Source organism: Monodelphis domestica, chromosome 3 (genome assembly GCF_027887165.1).
Source record: "Monodelphis domestica isolate mMonDom1 chromosome 3, mMonDom1.pri, whole genome shotgun sequence".
NCBI classification, from domain to species: Eukaryota; Metazoa; Chordata; class Mammalia; order Didelphimorphia; family Didelphidae; genus Monodelphis; species Monodelphis domestica.
The window spans coordinates 519,421,186-519,443,598 of NC_077229.1; the positions used below are offsets into that span (position 1 = coordinate 519,421,186).

At 37.9% G+C, this 22,413-nt stretch overlaps 1 protein-coding gene across 4 annotated transcripts in view; it reads right to left on the minus strand.

The window, feature by feature from the left end:
- Positions 1 to 9,582: 9,582 nt before the first annotated feature.
- The window catches only part of CCDC125 (coiled-coil domain containing 125), a 58,188-nt gene continuing 45,357 nt past the window's right edge, over positions 9,583 to 22,413 (minus strand). For all 4 annotated transcript variants that reach the window (XM_056824943.1, XM_056824940.1, XM_056824941.1 and 1 more), the window contains exons 10-12: positions 14,975 to 15,149; positions 13,341 to 13,465; positions 9,583 to 11,777 (exon numbers count right to left, since the gene is read on the minus strand). In XM_056824943.1, the coding sequence (XP_056680921.1) occupies positions 11,415 to 11,777; positions 13,341 to 13,465; positions 14,975 to 15,149 (663 nt within the window). In that variant the 3' untranslated portion in view covers positions 9,583 to 11,414. The remainder of the gene's footprint in view (positions 11,778 to 13,340; positions 13,466 to 14,974; positions 15,150 to 22,413) is intronic.

Here is a 22,413-nt window from a genome sequence, read left to right on the forward strand (position 1 = left end):
GTGAATAGCCTGTGATCTATGGCTTGACTAAGTATTTCCTTTTGTGTCTTCTTGGAACTTTCTTTCCCTAGTTACTCAGTCATTTTTCTATCATGCCTGACTCTTTATGACCCCATCTGGGGTTTTCTTGGCAAAGATACTGGAGAGATTTGCCATTTCATTCTCCAGTTCATTTGACAAATGAGGAAACTGAGGCAAACAAGGTTAGGTGACTTGCCCAGGATCACATAGATAGTAAAAGTCAGAGGCCAGATTGGTGCTCAGGAAGATGAGATTTCCTGACTCCAAGCCTGATGTTTTATCCCCTGTGCCACCTAATGCTCTTAGTCCTTACTTCATCTTTCCTTTACTACTTGTTCATTTCTCCCTAATCATGAAGCTGCCAATTTGGGGGTCTTGAGGTCAGAACCCCAAACAAAGATACCTTTCTCTTCTCTTATCCACAGGAGACAACAGCTGGAAGGTTTTGCTAGTCCCGCCATCTAAGATATCCACCTAGTGTTGCACCAAAAGTTGGGCCAGATCCCTGAAAAACTGGTTATACTTCCAGGGATTTTTAAAGCCTTGTGGGAAGCTAACACATGACTTTAGATGAGGATGGATAGTCATTCTCTCAACTTCTTCCTCTGGATAGGCAGTGGATATCCCCGAGTTTCTATCCCAATACAATCTGGGTTTTAAAAAGTCTTTATTTACATGTTCTATTTCCTACATGACTATAATACTCCATGAATTTCCTCCCTTGTTCCCCATAGGCATCTCACATCATGAATAGTATTTTTGGAGAGAAAAAAATAAAAGGCAGTATGTCTGATCAATACATTGAAAAAGTCTTTTTGTCTCTGTGCACCTCCCACCTCCCTGATGGGGCAGGTTGGGGGGTGTCTTATCTCTCCAAGTCCCATTTGAACTTTCTGATTTTGTTATCATTTCTTTTGATTTTGGGAGTGTATGTCATACTTCTTTCCATTCACATCGTTGTAATTACTTAATATTGTTTTCTTGGCATTGATTATTTTATTCTATATCAGTTCATATAGATCTTGCCAAGAGTCTTTGAATTCATCACACATCACTTCTTACAGGAAAGTAATACGCCATTACATTCCTGTAACACAATTTCTTTAGTCATTCCCCAATTGATGGGCATCTACTTTGTTTTCAGTTCTTACTTATCACAAACAGTTCTATTATAAATATTTTGGAGTATATGGAGACTTTTTATATATACTTTTTATATATGAGCTACTTCCTTGTAGTATAAACTCAGCAATGAAATTCTAAGGACATGCACACATTAGTCACTTAATTTGCATAATTCCAAATTGTTTTCCAAAAGGATTGCTTCATTTCACAGCTCTACCAACAATGTAATAGTGTGCCTAGCTTTCCACAACTCCTCCAACATGTATTGTTACCATTTTTGCCAATTTTCAGGGCACGAGGTGAAACTTCAGAACTGTTTTATTTGTATTTCTCTTATTAGTGATTTGGAGCATTTTTCTCATTTGATCATGAATATGAAGCAGTTCTTCTGAGGATTATTTATATCCTTGGACCATTTAGGTGGTGGAGAATGGCTATTACTTGGTTTTTTATATGTATCTAATTGTTAATATAGCTTGAATACGAGGCTCTTATCAGAAAATTTTGATTTAAAGAGTTCCCTCTTTGAGCACTTCCCTTCTGATCCTAAGATCATTATTATCCTGTGTGCAGAAGCTTTTCAGATTGGAGTTCCTTCTTCAATTGTAGAAACAGTATCATGATCTGTCAGTTATTTTCATCTTTTTTTAAGGTGATCTCTTCCCCTCTTCTTGTACGATATTCTTTCTGCTCCTCCCTTTCAGCTAGTCCTGTTCCTTAGTTTTTAAATTTCATTTTTTGCACACCTTTCAAAAAGGGATTTCTTTCATTTGCTTCATTATTCATCACCTCTTGATTTTTACTCTGACCCTTATTCTCTGATTCATGACCCTATAATATCTGGTCTCTCTCCCTTTCTCTATATTTCTTTTTTAACCCTTACCTTCTGTCTTATAATTGATACTAAATATAGGTTCTAAGGTAAAAGAGCAGTAAGGGGTAGGCAATTGGGATTAAGTGACTTGCCCAAAGTCACATAGGTAGGAAGTGTTTATGGCTACATTTGAACCCAGGACCTTCCTTTTCTTGGCCAGGTTCTCTATCCACTGAGCTGCCCCTTTTCTCTGTGTTCTTCATGCTACCAAAGCTTCCAAAGAATCCATTCTAGGCTCTGCCCTCTTCTGCTTGTAGGGCTTACCCTATGTATGTCCCCTTTCCACTGCCTCACTTCTGGGACAATGCCAATCATTGCAGATGTCAACTCCATGGCAGGACCCCCCCCCCCACCTTACACATACATCTTGATAATCTTTTCATTTCTAACTTTCATCTCCTCATCCAAAAATGTTTCGAGGGGCAGCTCTAGGTGTCTAAGTGGATAGAGCCATGCCTAGAAATGGGAAGTCCTGGATTCAAATATGAACTCAGATACTTCCTAGCTGTGTGATCCTGGGCAAATCACTTAACCTTAATTGCCTAGTCCTTACTGCTCTTCTGCCTTAGAACCAATGTAATTCTAAGACAGAATGTAAGGGTTTAAAAAATAAAGAAAGAAAAAGTGCTTCCAACTTTTCTTTCTTAGTCAATGTCCATTTTTGCCCTGGGTGGTTAAGCTCAGATTTGCAGGATAGGTCACCTTAAATTGCATCTTGAGCTCCAATGCTCTTGAGATCATATTGTTCCAATCTCTTCTCATTTTTCTAGTGATTGAGGAATAGTCCTTAGTTATTCAAATTTCCTTTCCTTTGCATTTGAAGATCTTTCTCTTGACGATTTGCAGAATTTATTTCTGAAATGAATTATTAAATTTAACTACTATGTGTCTTGGTGTTTTCAGCCTGGGGTTTTTTTTTCCCCCCTTCTGGAGGCGATTTGTGAATTCTTTTCATTGGGATTTCATTTTCTGTTTAGAAGTTCTACACAGTTCTCTTTTTAGATTTCTTTCCATATGATATTAAGATTTTTTTGTACTGACATGTAAACCTGTGATCCTTGAGTTGTCTCTGCACATCCTGTTGTGCTTACATGTAAGGATATTTTCTTTGAATGCTATTGTCTTTTGCTTCTCTTCTTCTAGATTGTCCTTCATTTCTGTGTATTTGTCTTCATAATCTTTTGTTCTTTCTTTTATTTCTTTGATGATACTTGCCATAGCAGATTCTAGTTTTTCTATTCTGTTCTTTATTTTTCTGTGTGGAACATAAATTCTGCTCTCATCATTCTCATTTCTCTTCTAAAACACTCATGAATAGCAGGTTCCATGTTCTCCTGGGAAAGGGTGCCCAGTAAGTTCAAAGTCAGTGAGTTTCCGTTCCTAGGTTTTGAGGGGTTTTTTACTTTCTTTTGGATTCTGGGTGTCCTAAACCATAGGAACAGGTGAACTTGTTTAATCTTTGGTGCATGATTTCTGTTTTGAATTGATTTAAGAGATTACGGGGATCAGAGAAAATGTTTAGTCGGCTATGTTGTTGCTCCAATGACCCAGAAATCTTCCTCTGCAGACTGTTTTCTGAACTACCTTCATCTCAAATCCAGAGTTTACTACAGTTCTATCCTTTATCATATCCCATCCCAAGGGACAGGCTATCTTACAGGATATAGCGTATTTGTACCAAGAAATAGATCCCCTCTGGGCAATGTAGGGACTTACTTAAAAGTTCATCAATATTTCACTGGCCTTGGCTCCCTCTTTCCTGGGGCAATCAATTTTTGTGAATTCTGACACACTCCTATTTGATGAATTTTACAAAGTAATACTATCCATAAATCTATCAATGTTTATGTGGCAATATGTCCACGTTTGAGTGATGTCTTCTTGAGCATCTTTCTATTATTTTCCTAACCTATCCACGTAAGGCTTGAAGAGGGGAAGGCAGAGTGATAAATTTATACAACCTAAGAGTTTACCAAATACAGTTCCTTCCTGATGCTCAGGTCCCTAGAACCAAGCAGCTGAAGATCCACTGACCTACCTACCTGCCAGTGTGGGTAGGGTTTTTTAATAGCATCTTTTTTGCCATAACTCAAATGTTCTTGAGCCTCAAAGTCAAATCTACTAACCTCTAAGTATTATGTGTCCTAGATTTAGTAGACATGAAGGCCTTTAAAAAAAATAGTGAGGCAGCTTGGTGGCTCTGTGTGGATAGAGAGCCAGGCCTGGAGATGAGAGGTGCTGGATTCAAATCCTGCCTTAGAATACTACTTAGCTCTGTGATCCTGGGCAAGTCACTTACTTCCAATTGCCTTGCCCTTACCTCCCTTCTGCCTTGAAACTGATACTCAGTGTTGATTCTAAGACAGAAGGTAAGGGTTTAAAAACTAGGAACCAATAGGAAAAAATCCTCATTCCTTGCCTTTTCTTCACTAATCCCCAAACAAGGAAAGCTAGTTTTTCCTTAAAAGGCATTAAAATTGTACTTGAGATTTAATTGACCTTGGCTACTAAAGCTTGAAACACAAACTTTGTTTCCTAGGCTCAAGGACAAAAGCCAAACCAGGAGGATTCAAGAGCTCCTCTTTCAGGCTTCTAGACCAGCTGAGCAGATGGCCAGCAAGGAAGTAAGCAAGCTACATCCACGTTCATCCATGCTGTATTCTGGCTCAGTATCTTTGCTCTGCTCTGGCTACGAGAGTCTCTTTGATTACAATTCTAAAATGAAAATTGGTCTGAGTTCGATATGGCCAACAGCAGAGGTTTTTGCACACTATAAAAACTTGCCCAACAGGAGGAGGCACCCTTAAAAAGATAATCTCCCAGGTGGTAATCAAAATAACGAAAGGGATGCCTGTGATCGAGGAATCTGAAAGCTTTCCAGCTAGATGGAGAAGACTCTGTGTTCTCCGTACTCTAACTTAGCTGGATCTTCCCTTTTCTCAGTGGTGTGGCATCATCCAGGCTTTATGTGGGACTAACGTCATGCTCTACTTCCAGAAGAACTGCTGACAGCAGCAATCAAGTCATGGGCAGCTAGAGATGCTGGCAAAAAGGCTCCCAGCACAAAACTTTGGCGATGATTTTAGTATTATTAAAGCAGAAAAACTGTCTCTACGTGCTCTATATGATGATATCATTAAACTAGAGCAGGGCTATCCTAGCCTCCAGGTTCTACTCAATCAATAACTCTTTATTAAGTTCTACTGTATGCCAAGCATTGCACAAGGACCTGGAGAAACAACCAAGAAAGAACTAGCAGAGTGAGTTCTTCCTGCACTCCACTTCTCCCATAATAATGATGATACCACTAGGTGTCCCTCAGAGTTCTGTACTGGGTCCTCTTTTCTTCTCTCTCTATACTACTTCCCTTGGGGAAGCCCCCATGGATTTATAAGCCCCAATTCTCAAATGTACCTCTCCTTCCCCAACCACTCCCATGGCCTCTAGTCTCCCATCTCCAACTGTTTTTCAGACATTTCAAACACATCCAAAACTGAAGTCTTTATCTTTCCTCCTAACATCCCAATTACTGTCTAGGATAATGCCTTCCTCCCAGTCCCCCAGGCTCACCACCTAGATGCTGTCCTTGATTCTTCATTATCACTCACCCCTCATATCCAAACTGCTGATTTCCCATTTGCAACATCTCTCCATCTGCTCCCCTCTCTCCTCTGAGAATGTCAATGCTCTAGTGCCATCTTCATCACCTCATGTTTAACCTATTGAAAGAGACTCTGGGTGGCTCTGCCTGTCTCAAGTCTCTCCCAACTCCAATTCTTCCTGTATCCAGTACCTAAAGTGGTTTCCTAAAGCACAGGTTCAACCATGTCAACTATTCTATAAACTCCAGTGATTCTTTATCACCTCTAGGATCAACTCTTCTGTTTGGCATTCAAAGCTCTTTATAACCTAATCCTAGCCTACATTTCCAGTTTTTTTATAACTTACTCCCAGATACAGTCATTGATCCAGTAACACTGGATCTAACTCCTGGGTGTTCTGAGAACAAGATACTCCATCTCTTGGTTCTGGGTGTTTTCTCTGACTGTCTTCCCTCCCTGAAATGCTGTCCCTCCTCATCGCTGTCCATTGGCTCCCCTTGCTTCTTTTAGGACCCACCTAAAATGTCATCTTCTCCAGGAAACCTTTCCCAAACCCTCTTAATTCTAATGCCTTCCCTAATTTAATTCCTATTTGTCCTTTAGATACTTTTTATACATATCTGTTTGCTTGTCTCCTCCATTAGATCATGAGCTCCCTGAAGGCTGAGACTGTCTTTTTGCCTCTTTTTTATATCCCCAATACTTAATAAGTACTTAATAAATGTTTATTGACCAACACAGTTCTCAAGAAAAAGACAAGGGAGATATGACTCTGCCTCAACTCTAGGACCCTGAAAGCTATCATCGCTTCAGTACTAGAGTCCTCTATCATGATAGTTGCAGAGGTAAACGCATATTTATGGTCATTGGATTCCTCCTCTTCCTCTGATGTCTCTTAGAAAGCTGGGAGAATTTTGTCCTATCAATGAAAGGCATTATCAGAGGAGAACGTGGGTAAGGAGATGGCTGGAAGAGTTGGAAAGGAACATATTGTCAGGTATGAGTATGGGAAAGCAATGAACAGAAGGTTCTCTACACATTTGCATTCATGCAATGTTCTACACTTTCTCATTGAGCCATTAATTAGGTATTTCAAAATCCATTACATCTATTGACAATGTTTTTTGCTGATGACTTCCTTCCTTAGGCTGTGAGCAACTTGAGAGCAGTGCCTGGCTTTTTGTCTTTCTTGGTACCCATAGTGCTAAGTATAGAGCCTGGCACATAGTAGGACCTATAAATAAGTGACAGTTGACCACTAGTTGGCTGATCTGCTCCCAAACCCCTCATCAACATTTCTGATTAATTTAGGTTGCTATTGTAGCACCTGTGGCATCACTATCTACCTGCCAAGTTGGAGAAATATTAATTTGATGATGAAAGCTCATTTTTGGCACGTGCCAGGCTATCAGAAAATCCAAATGGATTCATGGAAGGTATATAGAAAATTATAGGTGACTTGATAGGATATCCTTGCTAATTCTTGTTCAGATCCTCCTCTGATAATGCCTGCCATTGACAGGACAAAACATTCTCCTCTTTCTGGGAGGCAGCAGAGGAAGAAGGGGAATCCAATGAGCATAAATATGAGTTTACCTCAGCCACTATCATGTTTTACCCAGCTCCACAGAAATAGTTCATTGTGGAGACCATTATGGGCAATTAAACCCATATCAGCTCTGCTGGGTATTATTTTTGGTTGGCCATTTCATCTTCATCTTCAGTCTCCAGGCAGATTTCGTGTAATAAAACTCAGAGTTTCAGACAGCTATTGTTCAGTCTCTTTTCAGGTTCCTCTTGTAGATAGATCATAATGACATTTGATGACATTCAATCTCAACTGGATAAAGGATCTTTTCCAGCTCAGAGAGAAAGATATCTTGATCAGGATGATTTCTACCACCAAAATGGTACTGTTCCTCAGTGGGGGATAGTGATGGGGAAGGAATTGGTGGTGTTTGGCAAATCCAGTTATTACAACATGGTGGTGGAAGGAGAATTGATGGGAGTAGCCAAAAGGCTGCTGGCTTCCATATTGGATTTTGTGGATGGTTTATCCAGTGAAGCATACAGTAATGAACATACCTGATGATGTCATATTTTGTCCTTGGCTAACAAAGGTCCATGTGCAGGGTTTTAAATAGAACTCCATATCCTATTGCCCAGAATCCCGCTTTTATCCTCACATTGCTTCCTTACATTTTGGAGATAAAGTTTCTGTAAACCCGCCCTCTTGCTCTTCTTCCACTCTCATGGTCGGGGAAACTTCTCTTCACTCAGGTTCTTTCTATTTCCTCTACTTCAAGTGATTATTAATAAATCTTATAAAATATACTACTTGGAGATATTGGATATTATTTTTAATCTTACACCAGGCGGTTGGGGTAGAGGTGGACTACTCCTGCCATTAAGCTTCACTGGCAGAGGAGGTTAATTGGAAACAGGTATAGGAGCCCATTTCTGAGTGTAGACAGAAGTCATGCCAATTTGGAGTGTAAACAACTGGGAGGCTAACTGTTTTGTCCATAGTTACACAGCTAGTAAGTGTTATAGGGGGAGGATTCAAACTTACGTATTTCTGATTATATATGCAGTGTTCAAGCCACTATATAATATTGTCTGTTTAAATCCCAGATTTAATTAAATGATAGCAGATCACATGAGAGAAGGTACCGATCTGTATTTCAGCATATCACTTCTTTAAGACTTTCTTAGAATCATGTTTTTCTGAGAAAATATTATGTGTCATATGAAAGACAGCTTGGTTCGGTACAAAAATTCTTGTTAGAAAATCTGGACACACTCTGAGTGCAAAATGAAGTACAATTTTTAAAACTTTTTCTTGCTTTTTTTGCAACATGGATAATATAAAAAAGCATGATTTCACATGTATAACTTTGTTTGTTTATTTAAACCCTTGCCTTCTGTTTTAGAATTGCTACAAGAATCCGTATCAAGGCAGAAGAATGATAGGCAACTGGGAGCGGCGAAGGCTTGCCAGATTCACATTGCTAGGAAATGTCTGAGGCCAAATTTTAAACCCAGGTCTTCTCAGTTTCAGGGCCGGCTCTTCATCCCCTGATTCACCAAGCTGCCCTCTCACATGTATAATTGATCACATATTGCATGCCTTTTCGATGGGTGGGGGAGAGGCTGAAGGGAGGGAGAGAATTTGGAACTTCTAGGTTTGTTTGTCTTTTTTTTAAGAATATTAAGGGGGCAGGTAGGTGGCACAGTGGATAGAATGCCAGGCCTGGAGTCAGAAGGACCTGGGTTCAAATTTGGCCTCTGATAAATCCTAGCTGTGTGACCCTGGGCAAGTCACTTAATTCCTATTTGTCTATCCCTTGCACTTCTGTCTTAGAGTTGTTACTAGGACAGAAGGTAACGGTATACATATATATATATGATATATATGTATACCGTTACCTTATGTCCAGATTTTCTTTCTTAAAAAAATTAGTTATTTTTAACATTTATATATAAATGTTTAAATTTATATATAAATTATATATAATATATATATAAATATAAAATAAATTTATATATAAATGTTAAAAATAATTAATTTTTATATATTATATATATAAATGTTAAAAATAACTAAATTTAAAATATATTTATATATATAAATGTTAAAAATGACTAATTTTTTTAAAGAAAAAAAATCTGGACATTTACCTTATGATGTGACCCTGGAGCACCTGAACCTAAACTTCAATTTCTTCACCTGTTAAAACAGTGATAATACTATTTGTATTCCCCACAATTCATAGGGGTTACCTTTTTAAAAAGACTAAGCAATAGGAGTTAAGTGACTTGCCCAGGGTCACACAGCTAGGAAGTGTCTGAGGTCACATTTGAACCCAGGACCTCCTGTCTCTAGGCCTGGCTCTCCGTCCACTAAGCCACCCAGATGCTCCCAAATAGACTTTAAATAAAGACAAAAAGGACTATGAATTGAACCGCCAAATGTCACATGAGTTGTCATTATACAAATTCAGCAAATCCTTAGAGAATAAAAGTTCCAGAACAAAACATTTTATCAGTAAAATCCTGATATAAATTAATCTAGAAGGCACCTATGGTCTGTAACAACATATAGTACAAATGAGACAGTATTCAAAATGGGCACAGTTATCTACAACTTTCAGCAATAATAATCTAGACGTTCAAAACCAGAAAGAAAAATAAAAGATTACATCTCACCATTAGTATAGGTCTAAACAGACTTCAGAAATACAGAGACAAGATGTTCACTGAAGCCATAAATGATCAAAGACAAATGGATATATAAACAGATAGAGTACAGCAGATTTCATCTTCTTGAGGGGCTGTAAAAATGCAAAAATGGATGAGAAATAACTCAAAATGAAGAACCCCTAACAAGTGTCAAATTACTAGGAGACAGAAAACCTGCACAGGAGCAAAGAAAAGTTTTGCCTTTAGATAGAACATTTTCAGGGTTTTTTATCATATTTTCATTAAATAAATTGGTGTCGAACTATGTGATGTAGGACAAAGAAACCGTGCCTTATATTTATTGATCCTCAGTACTATTCTTTTAGTAGAATTTTAACAATGTCTTTCTCTGAAGAACCCAAATGATTTTACAAACTACTTACGGTCCTCATAACACCGGCGAGGTACGGGATGTCAGAAGCTCGGCTGTATTCACCCGATGAGGAATCACAGATAAAAATGTCAAACACTTGTTTTTGATTCAAGGGCAAATCTCTAAAGGTCCTAAATTCAAATCTGGCCTCAGATACTTCCTGGCAAATTACTTAACCCCCAGCGCCCAGCCCTTACTTACTGCTCTTCTGCCTTGGAACCAATACACGGTATTGATACTAAGACAGAAAGTGAGGGACAGAAAGTGTGCTACAGGGAAAGAATGACAGATTTGAGTCAGACGACCCAAGTTCCTGAGTGACTTTGAGCAAGTTCCATCTGTGGGCTTGTTTTCTACTGTACAAAGAGGGGGGACTGGACGAGATGAGTTCTGAGCATCCTTCCAGAGCTAACGTGCTCTGTCCAAAGAAACCAACAAAAGCAGATTTTCATCCTCTGAAATTGTAGACTGAAACTAACAAAATAGAACTTTTAGTTCTGAACTTTTTATATCAAATAGTTCACTGAAAAATCCACGATTAAAAACCGTATCAGCAGCTTATAAGTTACTATGCTGCTTTATTGGAGGGATCGGTTAGATGCCAGTTTCTTAGTTGTTATTCAGTCTGATTCTTTGGGACTCTTTTTTTGCAGTTTTCTTGGCAAAGATACTGGAGTGGTTTGCCATTTCCTTCTCCAGCTCATTTTACAGATGAGGAAACTGAGGCAAATAGGGTTAAGTGTGTTGTCCAGAGTCAAGCAGCTAATGTATCTAAGGCTGGATGAGTTTTCCTCACTCCCACACCTGGTACTCTATCTACTGTGCCACCTGGCTACCCCATAGCTCCTTAAAGTAACATTTTAAAATTGTTCCATGGCTCCTTAAGCCAACCTAAGGTCCTCTTATATAATCTAGTTGAATGCTCATGTTTCTATTTTGTTTCTAAATCATTTTATGTGCTTGGTTTTAGGACATTAAATAAATATTAAAAGAATACTATACTAAAAATATTTTAAAACCTATTTCTCCACAACATTAAATTATAGAAAATGCATTTTCCCCATAGTTTGGTCAAATTATTGTTTTAAAATGAGAAAGGCTCAGAAAGTGCACAAAGGCGCAAAACTTCTTTTGACACAGTAAGAGGTACAAAATCTTAATTTTTTAAAAAACGGTGTTACAAACTACTTCCAGTTGTGATTTTGTATGTTTCTTCGACTTGAATTTCTTCAAAAAATCTGACCCTTGATGGCAAGGAACGTGATTTTTTTAGTGTTCCTACAGAGGTTGCATCTATGTTGTGGTTCAGGACTGAACAAATACAGTTCCTACGGCTTAAAATGTGGAAATCTGAACATATAGGAGGATCAAAGAAGCGAGGGGGGTCTGAAGTCGGAGGCGAGTGGTTTTCACACGGAGAATCCGCTTTCACAGGTTCCTGGTCTTTACTCTTCTTGATGGCATCTTTGTCTTCCAGTTCCCGAGCAAGCATGTAACTAACTTTCCTCTGATGCGCTAAAGCTTCTTCTTTGTCATTCAACTGTATATATAAGAGATAGGAGGGAAAAAGCAGAATTAAGACAATAAACAACAAGACTGACTGACTTTGACACTTTGGAACATCGATCGTTTCACCATTCTCTTACCACTAACTCGTTCACAAACACCAGGAATGACAAATGCAAAGGATGCGGCAAGAAGCGAGTCGCCTGGCAACTACTAAGTGTCTGCCAGGTGCCTGGCACTGCTCTAAGCATGGGAGACAAAAAAGGGAAGTCTGCATTCTCGAGGAGTTCACTTTTGATGGGGGGGAGGAGGAGTTCTTCATACGGTCAGCCTTGTCATAAAGGCATAAATGCAGAGTCTATTCTTTAGTCTGTATTCAAAACCTTTGTGGATCTGGTAGAGCTGACCAGAGTTTGCTGGAATGGCCATGGAATGGCCTGCTGGGTCCTCCTGATGCATTACCCATCAGAGTAGTTCTTTGGCACACAGGTATTAAACACAAGTGCCATTTGGGACCTGCAAGACTCTTGAGGGTGGCCCAAACCAAACTAAAATGTATTTAGAGAGGCACAGCTAAGTGGTTCAGTGGATAGAGAGCCAGGCCTGGAGAGGGGAGGTCCTGGGTTCAAATCTGGCCTCAGACACTTCCCAGCTGTGTGACCCTGGGTAAGTCACTTAACCCCATTGCCTAGCCCTTACCGCTCTTCTGCCTTGGAGCCAATACTTAAGTATAGATTCTAAAACAGAAGGTAATATGAAGGAAGATGCTTTCCATCTCCAGAGAAAGACCTACTCTGGGGAACTATAGTTCCACATTCACTATCCTTGTCCAGTATTGGCATTCTCTAGTGCAGGCTTGGGAAAGGAGGAGGGAAACAGCTTGGACCTCAATTTGAAGCAAAAAAAAAAAACAAATATTTTTTAAAAATAAAATAAAAATAAGACAGACGCTAAGAGCTTTTTGCGAATGGAAAATGTTTAACAAAATAAATAAAAGTACCATAAAACATGTTAAACCTAATTCAAGAGGTGGCCCACATGAATCGCCACGTGAGCATCCAAGTTGGCCAGCACTGCTTTGAGGGACGTTACAGCACTGAATGCACTCCAAGAATAGCACATTAGAATAGGGCTGCATCCCTTCTGCTCAGTCACTGACCTTCCACGGTCGGTCTTTAGCGAGTGCCCATGGCATGCGGTTCAGTGGAGAGCAAAGTTCTCCATTCAGTCTTACAGGGTGAAAGTGGGGACGCAGAAATACCTGCATGCTGCATCCATCCACCCTGTGATTTACACGCCCGCCTGCTCGGTACACGCATACATTCACATGGTCAGAACAGACGTTTGGAAGGGGAGAAGATGTACAAGGAAACACACTCACGCGTTTAGGAAAAGGCATGAACTGAGGGACAACCGAGGCTCGAGAGAGGCATTCTGTGATGGAATAGTGTGACAGGCGGGAGGGGAGGGAGGGGAGCATGCATGGAGGAGTAAGACAAGCAGAGAACGCTGTCTAGAGCTAAAGATCTGCATTTTCTATGAGAAATAAGGCTAACTATATGCCTTTGGCTTCCCCAAAGAACCTAAACATACTGACCAAATCTATTAGGATCCTGAAGATTTCCTGATGATTGTCGAGCTCCTCTTTTCTCTTAGAATTGGCTTCAGAAGTGAGTATATCCATTAGCTTCTGCCCAAAGTTCTTCTTTTGCGACACAAATCCTGAGGGCCATAGAAAAATAGGGTGGGGACGGGGATGAATCAAATTGTATGTATATACCCAACCTATACCTTGCATTTACCATATCTCGATATGTCTCCTCTTGCTAATTCTCCCACTAAATTTATTTTTGACTTAAGACAACTTAACTATGAGAACAATAGATGCAAATATATGCATTGCTAAGAGCCCAGTTCGAATTTTGACAGAGGAGCATTGAGCTAATATCCTTTTGTGGATTTTCAGTAACAAGAATAGCTAACTTTGCCAAAGAAGGGATTCCTTCTCAGAGGCGAGCTCTACTCAACGAATCATAGAATAAGAATCTTAGATTTCGACAGGACCCTGAGAGCCATCTGATCCAAGCTATACGTGACATGGATTCTTCAACACCGCCAGCAATGGATGGGTCATTTAGTTGTTGGGATCTCTGAGATTCCTTTTATATCTGGGATTTTGGAATCTATGGTTCAAGATTTAATTCTACTTCTTAAATGCCAGCTGTACTGCATGACCCTTTTTGTTTCTTTGTTTGCCTGTTTTCAGGACTCTTAAAAAAATGTTACTACAAACATTATATTTCACAAACAAAAATTACATTTAGATAAAAATCATAAATAAAAATTACATTTAATGAATATGAAGTAACAGTAAAAAACATAAGAATGAACCTCACATTATCAACATAATATTTTAGAGAAGAAATCTTCATTTTAAAAGATAGTAGGGCAATTAGGTGGCTGGGTGGATAGAGAGCCAGGCTTGGAGTAAGGAAGACTTGGGTTCAAATTTGACCTCAGATACCTTGATGATCCTGGGCAAGTCACTTAATCTCAATGGCTCAGCCCTTACTGTCCTTCTGCCTTAGAAATGGTACTTAGTATTGATTCTAAGATAGAAGGTAAAGGTTTAAAAAAAAAAGATAGCAGCAGAGTATTATAGATTTGGGGTTAACTCCTTCATTGTACAGATGAGGGAAATGAAGCTGAGATGAGAAAGCTGTCACTCTCTCTTTAATACAATAAGGTATTGTATCAGAAAATGAAGCAGTGACCTCGGCAATTTGTATTATCCAGTGGAGGAGCTGAAATACAGTGAAGCGGTTAAGCAAAACAATGCTGTTGAAATTTTCATTTCAACTTGGTTTTCCTCGCCACTGTCTAAATTACTATTTCTTTCTCAGCTCCCCTTTAATCATCTTTTATGCTTTTAAATAGCATGTAGTTTTCTTTTCAATATATTTGTTCCTACGACCATGAAAGAACCAGGAGGGAATCTATTGGGAATTTGTGAGATGACCTCATGAATCACAAAGTCTCATTTGCAGCTGTGCCTTTCAATAGCCCTGTTGTTGTTTCCATGGATGATTTTGTCAACTAGACAAGTGAGAGGGAGACATTCTGTGCGTTGCCTTTTTATAACAAAGCACAACTGAAATCGATAGACTTAGTGTTCCAATCGAATTACCCAGATCCTTAAAATTATCCAATGTTTTACTGATATACAATTACCGTCATCCTTAGGGTGTTTCCAGTTTAGCCATTTGGTTGATTTTTTACAAATTTTATTCACTTGCATCAGTTTGAGGGTCTCCTCATTTCTTCTCATCAGTTGTTGCTCAAAGGCAATCCGGAATGCATCTGCCATTATATAAGCTTCTTCTTTACTTTTCTTTAACAGATCTAACTGTAACAGAAAGGAAAGTTGTACTAAATAACCTGTACAAAGGCCAGTTTATGCTTGCTTATTGGTAGTGATGAGCATAGGACTTGGAAGTATTTTGCTACACTAGAGAGGGGTGATAATAACATGTTCTTTTTAACTTTAACTCTTTAACTTAAAAAAATTATTTTTATTATCATGCAAAACATACTTCCATAATTGTTGTAAGAGCACACTCATACATGACACCCAAACCCCAAAATAACACAGTAAGTACACTGATGTGAACGATATTATGCTTTGATCTTCATCTATCCAACTCCAACAGTTCTTTCTTTGGAGGTGGATTAACATTCCCCATTATAAGTCTTTCAGAATTATCCCAGATCATTGCATTGCTGAGAGTGGCCAAGTCTTTCACAGCTGATCATCATACACTATTGCTGTTACTGTAGACAATGTTCTCCTGGTTCTCCTTATTTCACTCTGCATCAGTTCCCAGATCTTTCCAGATTTTTCTGGAATCATCTCACTTATCATTTCTCACAGCACAATAGTATTTCATCACCAACAATGTACCACAATTCGTTCAGTGATTCCCCAATTGATGGACATCCCCTCAGTTTCTAATTCTTTGCCACCACAAAAAGAGCAGTTATAAATATTTTTGTACAAGTGTGTTCTTTACTCTTCTTTATTATCTCTTTGGGATAAACACCCAGTAGTGGTATCATAGGATCAAAGGGTATGCATAGTTTTATAACCCTTTGGGCATAATTCCAATTTGCCCTCCAGAATGGTTGGATCGGTTCACAGCTCCACGAACAATGCACATTAATGTCCCAATTTCACAACATCCCCTCCAACATTTATCATTTTCTTTTACTTTCATATTGGCCAATCTGATAGGTATGATGTGGTACCTCCAATTTGTTTCACTTTGCATTTCTTTAATCAAGAGTGATTTAGAACATTTTTTCATATGATTATTGATGGCTTTGGTTTCTTCTTCTGAAAATTGCTTGTTCATATTCTTTGACCATTTGTCAATTGGGGAATATCTCTACTTTTTTCTAAAAGAGAAGCACATTAATAAGGGGAAGACTGGAATACTTCTTTGTGATGCCTTCTGGATATTTTTTGCATACTGATTTTCTTTGCTACTCTTTTGTGCTCAATTTTTTAATGGTTTAATGAGCACTAAATGTGAACTCTCAGTCTAGCTTAAAATTTCATTATAATCTTAGAATATGGTATGCAGAAGCAAGAGCTCAAAAAAGTCATCATCTAAACCTTCAAAGTTTCCAATCTCTTAGCATTTTGACTGTACTTATTACTTGTGAAGACTAAATTTAACTCTCCCTGATTGTCAAAATGAAATTAACTCTCCCCTGATTGTAAAAATTAAATTAACTCCCCTGCCCATTTTTAGATTTAATCACCAAAGGTGTAAACACCCCATTCACACTTGAGTGGGGAGACGTTTGTGACCCACATGTACAATAGTGGGTGACGGATCAGAATTAAACTGACTGTCCCTAGGCAGTCCTAAAGCAAAGCTTCAACTGTGATTGGTAGACATAAAATTAGGGGAAGGCACAGGAAGTGATGCAAAAGAAAGTGCCTTTAAAAGGGAGTTACAACTTCCTGAATACAGTTTTTTACTTGGAATTCTACTTGGAGTTGAACTTCCTGTGAGAGTCAGTTCTTCATTCTTTGGAGTTGATACTGGAGAAGAATCTGCTGACTGGACCTGAGACCCTGTTTCTGGTGAGGCTGTTATTAAATCTCTTCCTTTGGACCGACACATACTGAGTGAAAAATATGACTCCTTTCCTGGAGATTTTCTGAAAAAACTAGCCTCAGGAGAGACCTACTACCTCTTGAGAGAGACTTTCCCAGGTCCTTGGCTACAAGGGCTGAGGCCTCTCCGGTTAAGGACTAAACTCCCCTGCCTGGGTTGAGCCAGGGGTCAGAGTAAATTACTTAGTGCTTAGGCTAGATATCTTACCCTATCCTCTCTCTGATTTTCTTACTTCACTCTTTCTATATTTTGTAAATAAATTGTAAATAAATCTCTTTGGAATAAATTAAATTCCCAGCAGCCCTATTTTAAATATAATCCAGTCCAACCTTTTTACAAATAAGCTCCTTTTCCCCCTTACATACTAAAAATCAGCAAAAGAATTCTAGTCAAAAGTTTATTAGTCAAAGTTCCAGAGACTAGATTCTGAAAGAGAAAACAGTACGTTTAACATCTGACATTGTTCTAACAGTTTAGAAAAATCTTTTTTAGTAGAAGGATTAGCAAGAGGAAACTTTGTTGTTGTTCAATTGAGTGACTCTCCATAATCCTATTTGGAGTCTTCTTGTCAGAGATCCTGGAGTGGTTTGCCCTTTCCTTCTCTGGCTCACTTGACAGATGAGGAAACTGAAGCAAATAGGGTTAAGGGACTTGTCCAAGTGTGCACAGTTAATAAGTGTCTAGGGACAGATTTGAACTCAGGGAGATGACTTTGAAGCCCAACATTCTATCCACAGGGTCAGGCAGCTGCCCATAAGGGGAAACTTAGGGAAGCACTATCCTGAAGGAGAAGCTTTGTCTTAGTAGAAATAAAAACAAAAATTATGTAGGGAGTAAGGTAGAATTGAGAATAGAGAAAATACTTTAGACACTAAACATATATAACCTAGACTCAGAGTTCTATATCTGGCCTAAAAAATACAGGGCTCCTAGAGGGTGAAGTGTTTGATTTATATGAAAAGGAGATTTTTCTTCCCATTCTATCCCCAACCTACCTGCTATACCCTCTGAGGACATGGATACTCCTACAGAAAATTAAGTCAAATCCATTTGGAAGGTCTGTAGGTAGGTTGGGAGAGAAAGAACTAAAGAAGGAGGGAGAGAGGAAGGAGAAATTGAAGATTCATTAGACCAATGGGGTAAATAATATAAAATGAATAAAGTTACTATAAGGGTCAGCTAGATGCCTCAGTGGATAGAGAGCCAGGTCTGGAGAGGGAGGGTCCTGGGCTCAAATCTAATCTCAGACATTTCCTAGCTGAATAACCCTGGGCAAATCACTTAATCCCAATTGCCTAGCCCTTACTGCTCTTCTGCCTCAGAACCAATACTCAATATAGATTCTAAGACAAAATGTATGGGTTTAAAAAATAAATAAGTAAATTTTTTAAAATTACTATAAAATATGTAGTGAGTAAAATATTGGCACAAGAGAAAATGTTAGCATGACTAGTATTACATATTTTTGTTCAATTTTTAGCTCTTTAGCAAAAATTAGGGAATAGTTTGAGATAAATCAAAATATATGGACAAATAATTTAATGAATAACGGGGAAAAGGGAACTATAAGAATGCCAGAAACTGTGTTTTAAGTGCTTCTTACAAATATTATCTCATCTAATCTTCACATCGACCCTGTGAGGTAGGTGCTATTATTATTCTCATGAGGAAACTGACGCAGAACAGGAATTAAGAGACTCCCCTAGGGTCACACAGTTAGGAAGGATTTGCTAGCCAGTGATTAGTTTCATAATTAATCATCTGACTAATGTAAGATTACAAGCACACTCTTGAACTAAAAAAATGTATAGATTATTTCCAAATTATTTGTGAGATAAAATGATTAATAAGTGCAGTTTTAGCTCTGATAAACACTTTGACTTTGGGCTTTGATAGAACATTGACTCTATCTGTGTACATACTCCTTCAATTAAAGGAGATGAAAAGTTCTCCACGCCTTCTCTTCCTGCTTAATTCATGTCCATATCAACCCCTAAATCCCCCACTGGGGCTCTCACCAACAAGCTAAAGGTCTTCCTCTTACTGTGTTAGTATTGAGGGGATTCTCAGGCTGCCCACTGTCTCTTATTCTTGCTATATGAACAACACACATTGGATGGTCATAAGTATCTTTTATAATTCATTTATCTCATGTGTTGGATGTGTAGCTAGGGAATTTGCAAAGCTGATAGAAGAATTCTTCAAACAAGATGAGATGAGAAGGAAAATCTGAAGTTGTGGTAAGTATATTGCATGCAACAGTAACACAACACTAATATAACAGTAACACTGACATAATACTAGCAAAACAACATAACATAGCATGAATAACAACATAATAAAAACATAAACATGGTTAGATTACATTAAATCACTAGTTGAATGAGTGAAACAATGTATAGTTAGATATTAACAATGTTATAATTAGTTATACAGTTGTTAGTTACTAAAAAATTAATCAGCTACTTAGTTTAGTATAGGAATATAGGTAGGTGAGATTAGTATTATTATAGTATATTAGTGAGATTAGTATAGGAATATAGGTAGGTGAGATTAGTATTATTATAGTATATTAGTGAGATTAGTATAGGAATATAGGTAGGTGAGATTAGTTTTAGGAGATTGGGCTTTAATTAGATAGGATTAGAGTTTAAGATAGATAAGATAAGGTAAGATACTGAACTACACCACAAAATACATTGCAACATACATAACAACATACATTGCATAGCACAAGTGACATATAACATCACAAATCACGCAAAATTGTAAATACATATGTAAATATATGTAAATACTGAGTATAATAGTTAGGGTTGCAAAATTAATTGTATTATAGTGTATTTATATGTATATATATATAAATGTGAAGTATATGTGTATATGTATAGCATACATGCAAATATTGTATGTATATATGTAAAATTTATATAAATAGATCACTTATGTTTAATTTTATTTTTATTTTATTTTATTTTATCTATTTATTTTAATTTTATCTATTATTAAATGTATTTTGCATAAGGGAGTTTGATGGTTTGGTTCACTTTTTTGTAAAACTTATGCAATGTTGTGCTTATTATGTTTTTCCAAAAAATTTTCTCCAAGTTTGATGTTTATGCATTACAATAGAGAAGTTTCTGTATTAGTTGATAAGAGTAGTATTTTATAATTTTAATGTTTTGCAAGAAAGTTGTGTTTAGCTTTTGCTTTTGATGTTATTTGCTTGTTGTGCTTTTGCTTATGTTTCATCTGTATTTTGAAATTTTGTATTTGTTCAATATTTAATTCCCTTTTTTCCTTCCTTTGATTAAATCTCTGGAATAGGATAGTATTAGATAGGATAAGATAGTTAAGTGTAGATTGTTTGTTATTTTGGGTAGATATTTTAGTTTAAGTGATATGTAAGTATGTTAGTGCACAAATGCCAAAATAGTGTTTTTAACAAAATTTTGGCTTTGTACAAAGGGGGGCTCTCTAGCTAGGGAATTTGCAAAGTTGATTGACAGCTCTCAAGCCAAGATTCTGCAAAGCTGGCTGGGTCAGGATTCTGAGAGAGTTGGGCAGCTAACAACTGCCTCTCTGAAGCTGGAATTCAGACACAGAGGCTGTGTGTCTGCGAGTCTCCCTGAAGAAATCATCTTTGAAGCTGCCTGATTTGGATTATCCTCAAGAAAAAGGTTGAGTGTGAGTTCCCCATTTACTCTGGTGGACAGATGTGATTTGGATGTGAACTTCCTCCCTTCCTGGATCTTGTAAGGACCTTACATCTGGATTCTTCAGTCTGACCCTACCAAGGACTTCGGAGTTTGTGAGAATCTGGGCCCCTTTTGGACTCTTATTTACCCTTTAGTAGTTAGATTAATCTTAGATTAGAAATCTTAGTATGTTAAGCTCTGGGTGGTTAGAGATAAGTCACTCCCTGATTCCCCTTCCAACTTCCTTGTCCTTTTTGTTAATAAACGTGGTTTTATATATTTTGGTAGTGATCCCTTCTGTTTTTCCTTCCCAAAAATCTCCACATAATAGTTGTAGTAATATTTCTAGAGAATTTAATTTGCAAAGAGGCTTATTTACTTGATTATCTCAGTGAGCTGCAAATGAAATACTATGCAGATTTTACAGTTGAGAAAACTGAGATTCAGAGAGGTTGAGTGATTTGTCCATGGTCAAGCAGCAAGTTCCAGAAAAAAAGATGTAGTCAGGCAAGACCTGAATTCAAATGCAATTTTTATCCTGCCTCTAACATACAACATAAAAAGTGTCTAATCATGAATGGGTCACTGTTATGTTTCTGAGACAGCTAGGTGGTACCACAGAAAAGAGAGCAGAGAACTCTTGGACTCAGAAAAACTGGAGTTCCAATCCTGCATCAAGTGATTTATTAGCTGTCATTTAACCTCTGTTTGCCTTAGTTTCCCTATTTGTAAAATAGAGATAAAAATGGCACACATCTCAGGGTTGTTGTGAGGATCAAAAGTTAACATATTAATGTTATTTGGGGTTTAGGCTTTTAAAAATCTCTCTATAGCAAAAATGAATAATATGGAAATAGGTATCATTTCTACAACCCAGTGCAATTGCTGGTTGGCTCTGGGATGGGGGAGAAAAGAGGTGAAGAAAAAAGGAATCCTGTAAACATGGAAAAATATTCTAAAATAAAATTAATTAAATTTTTAGAAAAGTTAACATGTGTAAATGTTTTACACAGCTTAAAAAGTACTATTATATGGAATCCTTTTGTGCTATAAGAAATGATAAGCAAGGTGATTTCAGAAAAAGCTGGAAAGATTGCAGGAACTGAGGCAGAGCGAAATAAGCAGAACTGGGAGAACACTGTACACAGTAACAGCACTACTGTACGACGATTATCTGTGGAAACTTGGCTACCCTCAGCAAGGCAATGATCTGGGACAATCCTGAAAGACTTATGCCAGGGAACGCTCTCCACCTCCAGAGTCAGCTTTCGCATCTGTGTATTTATGGTTTTATTTGGGGGTTTCGGTTATGCATGAGTGTGCTCTTACAACAGTGACCAAGGTGGAAGTGGGTTTTGCATGACAATAAAAAATTTTAAAGCACTATTGTAAATGCTAGAAATGATTATGAAACTAAAAGCATCATTATAACTGCTAGGTATTATTTTATATTAAAAGTACCAGGTTTTCTCATCTGTAAAATGGAAATAATAATACCTATAGTGGCCTGGGGTTGTTATGAAGAGCTTTGTAAACTATTTAAAAACCACATGCATGTTAGCTATCGTTTTTATTATTATAATTGTACATCATTAGTGCTGATGCACTGCAGCCTGCTCATGCCCACTCTCTGTCATTCCTGGCCCTGGACTGTTGCTAATTGTAATTCTTTTGAGATCTTCTTGCTCTCTGACTCACGGCCATGTAGCATCAGTGGGAAATGAGCATTTTTAAGAACCAGCTGGCCATTCCTTGCAGCAAACTAGGAGAGCATGGATGGTCAAAT